Source organism: Sinocyclocheilus rhinocerous, unplaced genomic scaffold (assembly GCF_001515625.1).
Source record: "Sinocyclocheilus rhinocerous isolate Xijiao unplaced genomic scaffold, SAMN03320098_v1.1 scaffold538, whole genome shotgun sequence".
Taxonomy (NCBI): domain Eukaryota; kingdom Metazoa; phylum Chordata; class Actinopteri; order Cypriniformes; family Cyprinidae; genus Sinocyclocheilus; species Sinocyclocheilus rhinocerous.
In genome coordinates this window covers 398,377-410,877 of record NW_015650838.1, presented here as the reverse complement: position 1 = coordinate 410,877, position 12,501 = coordinate 398,377, and the positions used below count along the sequence as shown (strand labels likewise).

Below are 12,501 nucleotides of genomic sequence, written 5' to 3'. Positions count from 1 at the left end.
ATATAAATAATTCATTTCAGCACTAAACCTACCCTTCGCTTTGGTATTTTTAGACATTGTGCTTGTTTCTCTTAGGCTCGTGGTTTGAGTATTTCCTGACCTTGAACCTCTCAAAACTAATCACTACTTGAGAGGCTCCCGTATCTGGCCACAGATCACAAAAGGCAGTTCATCCCAAGGCACAGCCCATTTCCCTCACCAGCTGTTTGCTGACCCACACATCTTGTGTAGCACCTCTAAAACCTTGTATTGGCAAGAGATAAAAGGCTAACCATTCATGCAGGTCAGCTGTGATAGAGAGAACTATGCATTGGGCAAAGACTACAGGTTATGGTTGGCCACCCCACAAGCACAAGACTCATTAATCTTTCATAGACTGGAGCCCAACGGCGCAGATAACACCCTCTAATAAAACACAATTTCCATTAGCCAGCAAAGCATACCTTTTGAAAGGAAAAAAGTTTTTTTTTTTTTCTTATTCTCATTGTATTGTTTTGATTTGACCCTTTCCTTAAGAAACTGTCCCACCTTTTAAATTACCCATCATTCCCTTTTTCCTGTTACAGAAAAGTGCTTATCATTGTTGAAACGGCTTAACATTGCTAAAAATGACTGCTGCGGAATGTGCTGTACTCTTGGCCAGACAGGAAAGTAAAGACCTTGATGATATCAGAGGGCTATCTACTCTGAAAACTTTTGAAATATTTTAAAATGACCAACATATAACATTAGTATGAGGCAATGAATTGTTGTCCTCATTTGTTCAAATAAATATTAAGCACTTTAGTACGTTTTCAGTGTATTTATGAAGTGTTTACCAGGGAACAACTGCTCACTGTGTAAATCACTTTAGTAGTTGCACAGTTTGTGATTGTTTGAGATTATGCTTATCTAGTATAATGCAGTTTTATATAACCCAGGCTCATTGGAGAAACGTATCTGTGGCAAAATTTCTGCAAAACAATATTTTGAACGTGATATGTCCAGCGAGTGTCGCTAAAACCACGTTTAGCTTTATCCAAAACAGATGAACATGAATCTGGCAACATTTTATTCGTAGGCTATGTTGGCTGTTGTACGTACACACATACAGTAGTTACATATTTGGAGTTTTGCGAAAATGTAGATGCACGTTTTTCCAATAAACTTGCCCAATTGGCCATATAGGTGCATTCACGGCATGTTTGAATTACAACTTGTAAAAGGTGTTCACATCCTTGTAGTACTTGTAATTACAACTTGTAAAGATGGAATTTTCTGAGAACGCCGACTTGTGCCACCCGACTGCTGCAACATCATGCAAACACTAAAAATGGCAGCTGCTTCAGCTGTAAAATGCAGTTATTTTGTGATACTTCTGTTTAATAATTACTATAACTGACTGATAATCTTAATAATTAAGGATAATATGAAAATAAACAAAAGACATACAAAGTTTAAGGCATTTGAATTGCTTGTTGTATTGTGGATTTGTCTACCCACCTTATTTTTAATGTAAGAGTGGCATAACCGTTTTTAACTTGAACCATAATAACGTCATGGCGTGAACGCAGCATACTGTATATATCTAACAAAGAGCTAATCATTTTCAGAAGTACAAAAATGGATGCAAAACCAGAAATCGTTTAATGAAAATAAATATTAAATGAAATATAAAATTAATTCATATACATTTTAAATATTGTATATACATTTGGTTGGTATAGTTACCATATAAATAATTCATTTCAGCACTAAACCTACCCTTCGCTTTGGTATTTTTAGACATTGTGCTTGTTTCTCTTAGGCTCGTGGTTTGAGTATTTCCTGACCTTGACCCTCTCAAAACTAATCACTACTTGAGAGGCTCCCGTATCTGGCCACAGATCACAAAAGGCAGTTCATCCCAAGGCACAGCCCATTTCCCTGCCTATCTAAACAAAGGAAATGACCCTCAAATGCACAGTAAACCACTAATGGTCATTTACGCATGTAGTTCCCCAAAATGGAGCCATGGTTCTCATTTTGTACTCCTCATACATAATGTTTCGATTTATCTTCAGTCCTGTGATGTTTTTTATGAAGATTGTTTTTGGTTATGGCAGGTTTCACATTGTTAATGCAGTTTGAGTAGCTAGGGAGCATGTCCTCCGCTAAAGGAGGCTCTCTTTTATCCCAGTCTAACCCTGATGCAGGGTAGCCGTCATGCGCCACAGGAAGAAAGAGATGGCTTCTTTCCTCAAATGATGGTATTTGAGCTTTAGCTGGTGCTGTTCTAGAAGAGGTCGCTCTAATATGTTTATTAATCTCCTCCTCGCATTGATATGTCTTCTCTAGTCGATGGGTTACTGCTAGCTGAAGCAGATGGAGAAGCTCCACAACGTTGAGGAGAACAGAGACTGCGGCAATGACCTGTGTGTATATGGTGAAAATAGTTTTTTCTGTGGGTCGTGAGACAAAACAGTCCACCGTGTGAGGACAGGGAAACCTCTCGCACTCGTACTTAGCCTTGACTACAAACCCATAAAGGATCCATAGACCCACAATGAAGCCAATCTCAATGAGAACCTTTAGCACTATGCTAGATGCATAAGCGCACAGCAGTTTCCCCTTGAGCTTTAGAGGTACCTGAGCTTTGTGGTTCTTCCCCATTTCCTTCTCCTCGCTCACTGCGTCTTCCTCCTTTATTACCTCCAGCTTAAACTCGTTGGTTTTTCTATGTCTCTGTGTTCTGCCCTCCTCCTCTGGCTTACCTTCTGGCCTGTTTTCATTTCTAGTCCTCAGGGCCACATAGCCAAAGTAGAAAATGGTTGGTGCTGAGACGAAGATGACTTGCAGAACGAAGAAACGGAAGTGGGAGATGGGAAAGGCCTTGTCATAACAGACGGACTCACAGCCAGGCTGTTTGGTGTTGCAGACAAAGTCAGACTGTTCGTCGTCCCATGCAGATTCGACCGCTGTGCCAAGCACAAGCATGCGGAAGAGGAAGAGCACAGTTAGCCACACACGTCCCACACCAGTCGAGTACTCCTGACCTTCCTCTAGCAGGTGCTCCAGAAAACCCCAGTCAGCTCTGGACATCCTCTGCACAAGCAGAAATACAGGCTTGAGAATGTGAGCCATATATAGAAACACTTTCTGATTTTTCTCTAAATGATCCAGATAGACATCAGTAAACAGCATGAGTCACTCTTAAGACCACCTCGAAGAATAATGCCTCTGATCATTCAGGTTGTCCAGATTTAATAGGGAACAGACTGATTCTGTTTTTCATTTCTCCTGCAATTATTGAAGCATGTTGCATCTGGAAACATGTTTTTCTGTTTAGTCATTTATAAGTTTGCATGGGCAATTTGTACGTTTGCTGAGGTGAGACCATTTTATCAACAGCTGTAAAATGTACTGAAGTGATTCCAAAAGCCGTGGAGAAGTGTGGCTTATGTTAACATAAGCTCACTAATTATTTAGTATAACCTAGTTGCAATTTAAGTCAAGCTGTAATCAGTCATTAGATACATATACATTTGAGCTTGGTAAAATTGTTTTATGTTTTTGATAGAAGTCTCTTTTTAAAATGTAATTTATTACTGTGATGACAAAGCTGGATATTCCAGTCATCAGTGTCACATGCTCCTTCAGAAATCATTCTAATACATGCTGATTTGCTGCTCAAGAAACATTTCTTATTATTGCCAGTGCTGCTTAATAGATTTGTGGAAACTTTATTAATTTATTAATTTATTCATTTATTTATTTATTTTCAGGATCATTTAAGTTCAAAAGAACTGCATTTATTAGAAATACAAATATTTTGTAACATTATAAATGTCTTACTGTCAAGAATTATCAAATTAATGTGTCCTTGCTAAATAAATAAGTAAATAACCCCAAACTTTTGAACGATACTATATTGGAATGCACAATATATAATTTAGTTCCCTATCTGTCGGTCACTACGAGTTATGTCGTGACGACATTAGTTAGACTCCTAATGTCATCACGACTTCTCCGTCCCCTCCATCAGGGAACGAGGGTTACGTACGTAACCGAGACGTTATCAGCCAATATGAGTGTTTTGGTTTATCTTTTATATTGTATATATTGTATCAGTTGATTATTGGATAATTAATTGTGCAGGGTCATTTAGTCTATTTTGATTACATTTTCCATCATCTAAAACTCACTTAGTTAAATTAATATTTAAAAACACAAAAAAATTGAATAACGTTTAAGTGTAATCTTTAGTAAATCTCAAAATGAATATCCACCGTACATTATAATGTTGTGATGCTTACTGCCTTGTAGTGAATGTAACTGGTTTTAGGTTTTAGTGTTTTATTTGTAATGTATAAATAAAAAGAACAGTAAATAATTTAATAATACTAATTTTATATAATTAAATGATCAGATATCTGCATTTACATTAAAATACATATTGGTATTGGCGATAATTTGAATATTGAATATACATCTTGAGTATGTATGTATGCATATACAAGTTATCAAGCTAAATGACCATTTAAACAATGATAGAGAGAAAAGTGCATGGATGACCGACCCTGGCCCCTGTGCAATGAGAGTTAGTTATCATGGACAGAGGGTTTAATAATGCGCAATCAAGCATGTACTTCTAACGAGAAAGCCTGTCTCTTTTCATAGAAAGCCCATGGAACTCATGGCCGCAGCATTCCCTCTTGAAACAATTCACATTTATGTAAACATCCCATCAACACTGCTAGATGGCAAACTTTTCAAATCTGTTTGCTTATTTATTTTCTACTTTCTTTTGGCTGGAGGCTTGGTTTGTTTGCATTTGCTTACACAAACAGGCAGATGTGTTCTAAACTTCTAAAATCGTTCTAAGAAGTACTTTTGTGTCATGGCTAAAGGGGTTATCTTAAATAGATTTAGCCAGAGGAACTGTCTGAAGCAGTTATGTCTTGTATAATAAAGACATATGAATTCTCAGAAAGTTTAGCTCACAGGCATTTAACGCTGCCAGGAATCTGGTTATCAGTATTCATCTTTATCAAGCAGCACTAAACAGTTCTCAGAAATGTCTATAATTATTATTATTTTTTTTAATTTCTAGTTTCAAGTTTCAGTTTCTTTTTTTCTTTCTTTCTTGAATATTATGAAACCATATGTAGTCTACAGTAAGATGGGTATATATATATATATATATATATAATTTTGGACGCGATTAATCACGATTAATCGTTTGACAGCACTGATATATATATATATATATATATATATATATATATAAACTCCACTTTTACAATCAGGGCTAAAACCATCACAAAAAGTGGTAGTGTTTTCAATCATATTCAATAAAAAGTCAATAAAATAAATAATAAATATAAATAATTAAATATTATATACAGCAGTTCAGAAGTTCATGAATATTCAAATATGAATATGTATAGTTTAAAAAAAATAACAAAAGGACAATTATATATGTCAAACATTAAATAACATAATTTGGTTAAAAGTAAAATACGTTGTTGAATTAAAATGAAATATTACGTAGCTTCGCTCTCATTACATGGTCAAGGCTGAACTCTAAAACACAGTTTATCATATATGAGTGCTCTTACCTGTCAACCCTGTTTTATGTTTATCTTCTGTTATCTGTGTGTTGGAGATTCTGCCGCTGAGAGTTTTATAAGGACTTGTGGTCGAAGCACAGCTGCTTAATCAGAAAAAAGAAACAACTGAGGGAAAGGAAACTTTCCCATGCCTTATAGTGGCCCTCCCACAGGAACTCAGTGCAGGAAAAGGAATGGATGGATTCAAAAATAGATGTTCTGTGCTGAACCTTTCAAAGGCCAATCTCGTCATGGAGAATTACAGTGTTTGAACATGAATATTGCAGTCTGACCTAACTTCAGTTATACATATGCATATGTTTCTACATGTACGTCAAAGCTTACCCTTATGAAAAGACAAAAGATTGTTTTTAGTTTGCACTTAAATGACATATTGAGCAGAACCCTACAGCATGGTTTAAAATAATTACATATGCAGTTATGCAATTGGTGTGTAACTTTGTATACTCCATTAACCTTAAGTTATTAAATTTTTAGGAGATTGACAGCAAACATGTATGGAGAAACAGATCTGTGTATTATCTATCTTCACCACAGGGAGGCCCTATAGACTAGCAATGAAGAGGCAGATGGATGCACAGAGCAATGCACATGCTAAAAATGACTAATTATTGTTATATAATTGTTCATTTGAGCACAAATCGATCTTTTTTTTTTTCTTCCATGTGCAGGTTAAAGACCAACATGAAATAAAATTCTGCTTAAAAAGGCATAATAAATTGATGGCCAGAATAATTCAGATGGTTAACATGTTGATATGAGGCAGTCTCATATTAATAGTAAGCTGGATCCCCGTTTCATCCTTCCTAATACCTCAGTGCATTCGGTTATAAGAGAAGTTTATCCTTTGACTTTTGGATTTTTGTTTTTTTTTCTCTCTCGGCTAAATCCTTAAGTTTATAGCTCTGGGGAGAAAAACAATCTGTTTAAAGTGATTATTTAATTTAAAGCGAAGAGCTTGTTGTGCACTCACTTATGACATTTTTGGAGGAATAATATTAATAATTCATGTACATATGAAATATTCATTCTCATAATGCTTTTCAGCCTCTTCCTTTGTTTACTGCATTTTGAAAACATTTTGGTAGGCTACAGTTAGCACAGACCGTAGCAGAGAAATCTGCTCCTAAAGCCTGACGAACTCCTTTGGTAATTCCTAGATATAACCCTGTGAAAAATGAGTGCATTATTTCTTATTCTTGAGTCCTTCTATTTTTTTATATCAACTAAGGACCTCAGTGTTTATTCCCCATGGTCGTCTTTTCCTTGTACTCAGCATTGCAGAAAGCAGAAACAGTTTTCCAGTGAACCATTCCAATCAGTGATGCACCATGAAATCTGTCAATATGCTGATAAATTACTGACATAAAGACTTCTGTTTAATCTGCCGGCAGGTTACAGGCAAGAAAGCATTTCTAAAAGCCGGTTAAATTGACAGTGAATCACCCTGACAAGCCAAGCTTTCAGTGCAGGATTGTTATTATGCTCAGAACTGTTTGCTTTGAGCAGTAAAAGGTGCCAACATTTATGATACCCAACAATTATCCTGGAACACATTATTTATTACATGAATTAGTAATTCTGCATAGTCTACTATTAAGCATGAACAGAGTCATAAAGAATACTATTTAATCATGCTTAATACATGTTATTGTTAACATAAATATTATTTTATTATATAAACTAATTGTTAACATAGCATTATGTAATTATTCACTGCCCCTTACTTTGTTCCAAACTCAAATGACTTTCTTTCAATTTTTGAAGAATATCCTGGCCTTTTTACAATGTAATGAAAGTGAAACAGAGCTGGGGCTGTGAAGCTCCAAAATGACGAAAAACACCATAAACATGGTCCATATTGTGCACTATATTCAAAGTCTTCTGAAGCTTGACATTTTCTTTATTCGCTGAAAAATACTTCACTGATAAACTCTTTAAGAGTTGTCTATATATAATTCTAATTGCATAAGATGTTTGTTTTTTGCTTTGTTGTTTTGTTTGTTGTTTGTGTGTGTGTGTGTGTGTGTGTGTGTGTTTTTGCTTGGTTTTATTTTTGCTTTTTGTGTTGTTTTGTTTTGAGTCAGAACTTTGAATTTTCAATGATTTGTTTATAAATTGGACTAAACAAGTTCTCAAGTTCAATGATTTGGTTGCAAAAATGTTATCGACTCGGTTGAAGTTTATCAGTGAATTTGTTTTCCTCATGTCATTTGACCTAACGACTTATGTAGTGCACAAGTCATTCTTTTTGAAGCTTGAAAGCTCCAGTCCTCTATTGATTCTAATTGTGTGGAAAAGAACGGCCAGTACATTATTAAAATTGTCCCCTTATAAAAGAAATATTCACAGAGGTTTGGAACAATATAAGGGTGAGTAAATGGTGACTTGGGTGAACTAATACATTAACTAGCCTACTAATATTGTAAGCATTATATAATGTTGGAGTTAACCGATCTTCTTGGAGAATCATTCGAGAGAGGCAGAGGACAGCTGTGTGGGGGCAGATTTCTGGGATTCGATAGCTATCACGTTTTTCATGTCTTCTGATTTAGACTACACATGGGAGGTGAAGGCTGTGACCGCACACTAAATTCAGAGGTGACCTTTAGCTGTGATTTGGCACAAGCCTCAGTGGAAATTTGATTTCGGTTTTGTTATGTCCTGCAATTGCCAGGACACACTGTGTGATGGAGACATGTTGTGGTGTGCCTTGTGTATCACAAGGCCATGTGATAGCTTGAGTAAATATCAATGTCCCTACTGCCTGTCCCAGAGTGTGCAAATCATGAATGCATGAAACAAACATGTGGGCATGATATGAAAATATAACTGAGTTTATGAATCATGAGATAGCTTTGAGCTTACCAGTGCCATACGAGCCGACTGTGATTTAGAAACAATCTGTGAGATGTTCATGCTCTAAATTGTGCTGATTGATGAAACATGCATTTTGAAAGAGTGTTGAGCCATGTGTAAGTTTGAAGGCTCTTTATGTTATTACAGCACCAGACACTAATCAGTCATTACTCAACCATGTAATATTAAATGTGGCTTCTCCTGTAATTATGGGCCTGCTCTCTCCCCTCTCTATCATACTTAACTAAGAACCCGTGTCTAAAGGAGAAATTAAAGTCAATATCGCACAATACGTTTCAAAATGATCATTTACTTCAATGTACTAAAATTACCCTCCACCAGATGTGTTTCACCCATCACAAATCACCAGTTTCATCCAAAGCTTATATCACTGTCATATACAATTATAGTGCATAGTGGCGGTGGACTGTCTCTCAAGTGCTTAATTGAATCTGTACAGAAAGAATGATGCAAAAATGTTATCATAATATTGAGGCTGCACTGCTTCCAGCACTGTTGCTGAAACTTACATCAGAGATTCATATGAAGTTTTTACAGTGGGATATAATATATTTTTTGCAAGGTTCTTGTAAATGTATGAATAGAAGTATTTATCAGAGTAGTACAGTGACATTCCAATTTTGAGATGTACAAAGTATAATGCTAAAATTTCATTTAGTGGATATGGGTACTTTAAAAATATAATATAATATAATACAATATAACAATAATTGTATCATGATATAATATAATTATTCATATGCTATATATATATATATATACATTTAAGAATCCACAAAACATTAAGCAACTGTTTTCAATATTGATGATAATAAGAAATTATTCTTGAGCAGCAAATCAGCATATTAGAATGATTTCTGAAGGGTCATGGATTATTTCACATTATTAATGTTTTACTGTATCACATTAAAGAGGCTTCATTCAATCACAAGAAAAGTGTTTACAAAGGTACAGAGAGAGAGAGAGAGAGAGAGAGAGAGAAAGAGAGAGAGAGAGACTCACCATTAGTGAGTCACTCATTAGTGTTTCAAAACCATGCCACCCGAATATTTGAACTAATCATTTTTTCTGTATGCAAATGTTACAATGACATCACTGTTGGCTGTTAGATTTGTGGTGTTTTATCAGTGTACGTCAATGGGACTTGCTCTTTAATTAGGGTGCTTAAGCTGATCTGAGATCTGCTGCAGCACAGTTGCTTTGTAATCGTTCTTGCAGTCGCTGGCCAAGGTGCTGAACATAATTAAATCATCTCATGCAGCAGAAACGGGACTTCACACCTATAGTATCCTCCTTTGAGCCTCTGTGTATTTGTTCCCATGCAAATGTAGCAGTTTATTACTCTAGACTTTGATTTGGAGAGGCATGCATGTTTTTATGCAGTTTTTGAAGAAGTCATATTCCCACAGGCTGGTTTACTAATTTGTGTGCAAAGTCTGCAAAGTTACGCTGCATTCATTTGCACAGAGTCTGAGTTGACACCGGAGGCTGTGAAAATAACACTCATGCCTGCCAAAACGGTGCCTGAGCCAGATAAAAAAGAAACCCCAAAAGCGTGATATTCATTTTTTTTTTTTTGGGAATATTAAATGGATGGTGACAATGTGTTAGTGACACTATGGAACCACAACGCTGAAAGCATTAAATTAAGTCCAGTGATTAGTTTTCTGTGTTTTAATGAATGACTAGAAGAAGAAGAAGAAGAAGAAGAAGAAGAAAAAGGAAATAAATAAATAAAATAAAATAAAATAATAATTATTATTATTTTATTTTTTTTTAAGTGTTGACATTAAAGGAACAGTTCACCCCAAAATGAAAATTTGCTGAAAATGTATTTATCCTCAGGTTATCCAAGATGTAGATGAGTTTGTTTCTTCACCGGAACAGATTTGGAGAAATTTAGCATTACATTATTTGCTCACCAGTGGATCCTCTGCAGTGAATGAGTGTTGTTAGAATTAAAGTCCAATCAGCTGATTAAAGCAATACAAGGAGAAAGCGTTATTATGGACTGGTACTTTGGACAGAAGCGACAGTTTAAAGTTAAAATGCCTTGATGGATTTGTATCATACAAGCATGCAGCTTTTCACTTCACAAGATATTGAACTGATGGACTGAAGTCTTGCGGATTACTTGTGAATTATTGTGATGTTTTCATCAGCTGTTTGGACTCTCATTATGACGGCACCCATTCACTGCAGATTATCCATTGGTGAGCAAGTAATAAAATGTTAAATTTCACCAAATCTGTTCCGATGAACAAACAAGCTCATCTACATATTGGATGGCCGGAGGGTGAGTACATTTTTGGCAATTTATCATTTTTGAGTGAACTCTTGCTTTAAAACATGTGCTCTCTCTCTCTCTCTCTTTCTTTCTCTCATAATCTCTCTCTCTCTTTCTTTTTTTTGGCCTTATAGCGTCCGCTGCAAAACATTCCCAGGAGCACAGCTGCACTGAGTAGAAGAACAATGATTATCTATGCCAGCATTACAGTTAAAACATATACATAAAACACACACACACACACACAAACACACACACACACACACACATATATATATATATATATATATATAATTTTAGTCAGTTTTAGTACCATTTTAATATGCAATGGATTATCAAAATTAAGACAACACAAAGAACATAATATTTTCAGGAAATTATTATTATTAACATAATTGAACGGAAAAATTTTAAGTTACTGTATAATGTCAAAAAATAAATAAAATTAGCAGCACTATGCACTTTTTGTTTGTATAAACATTAAAATACTAATATTAAAAATGATGGCTGGATTTTAAACAATCGAAAAATCTTGGTTTGGTGACTTACAACATAACACGTTATCTACTAGATTTGACCAAAAGTAAATACATAAATAAAAAAATAAAAAAATAAATACAAAATTATGAAATGATAAACCTCATATTTCAGTCTTTAACTCACTTTAAGAGAAGGATCAAAATCATAAATTATAGAGATTATATAGAGTTGAGATTTTTAGAATGCACAATAGCTTGTTTTACATCTACAGGTTAAGATTTACAACAAAAAATCGATCCGATTTTCAACAAAAAAGGCAGACGGGCTGAATGAAAATGTAACTCCACTGTCTGACAGCAGGTGGCGCTGATGGAACAGCAGAAATAGAGCGGTTTCCTCGGTAACCGCTGTAAATAAAGCAGCTGATCTTTTAAACACTGCTTTATTAGGCATTACACGGAGGGAAAATGAAAAGCAAATATCATCAAGAAACAGTCAGTTCTCCCTTATGCATTCATAGAATTAATTAATTCATACATTCTTTCATTTAATTTCTTTCAGCACTCTGCCTTCATTTATGTTTTTACACAAAACGAAACCTACGCTGCATGTTGCACCTGCGTGAAACTGTTAATTTTGCTTAATGCTGAACAGTAGTCAATTCAGTCAAGAGCAAATTTGAGAAGAATTATTTTTCTTTTGTTCTTTAATATTAATAACACAGACAGCAAGCTGCTCTCACTTTCAGATCGTTCTGACACACACATCAGATTTTCTCAGTATACGGAAAATTTTTATTTTTTTAAACTTATTTAAGACCAAAATGGCCATTTTGATTTAATTTTGTGTAAAATGTGCCCGTTTTAGCACGAAAAGAAAAGTGAACTCATCTCTGTAATGGTGCGCTGTAAGAGACGCGGCTCTCTATGTGCGCGCACATAAAATAGCTCTCAAGTACCGAATTTAGTTATCTTTCGCAATTTCTTGCGCTTGATCGGTTTAAAATCTTTTGAATGCTTAAATTGGTAAAACTTAAAAACACATGCATATGATAAACTTTCGTGACGAGTCAAATTCGGGGTCTAATTCGTGACGTGGTAGCACTTTTTTTTACCACTAGTTGCATATAGCTTTCTCGAGCACAACGTGCAGAAGTAGCTGGTTCTCTTAATTTCTTACACCAGCTACCAAAAGGCTTGTCGTCTCTGCCTATTTCTTCTATCCACGCCCAGCGACATTTATTTTTAAGTCCTTTATCAATTA

The 12,501-nt window shown here is 35.3% G+C and overlaps 1 protein-coding gene across 1 annotated transcript; it reads right to left on the bottom strand.

The window, feature by feature from the left end:
* Positions 1-1,713: 1,713 nt before the first annotated feature.
* LOC107712627 (gap junction alpha-4 protein-like) lies at positions 1,714-5,672 on the bottom strand. Its single transcript, XM_016517948.1, has 2 exons — positions 5,580-5,672; positions 1,714-3,063 (listed from the first exon to the last, which is right to left on the bottom strand). The coding sequence occupies exon 2, from the start codon at positions 3,058-3,060 to the stop codon at positions 2,014-2,016; it is 1,047 nt and encodes a 348-aa protein (XP_016373434.1). The 5' UTR covers positions 3,061-3,063; positions 5,580-5,672; the 3' UTR covers positions 1,714-2,013.
* Between the last annotated feature and the right edge of the window lie 6,829 nt (positions 5,673-12,501).

Coding starts and splice junctions, on each gene's coding strand:
- LOC107712627 (XM_016517948.1), bottom strand. CDS start 3,060: ATGTCCAGAGCTGACTGGGGTTTTCTGGAGCACCTGCTAGAGGAAGGT.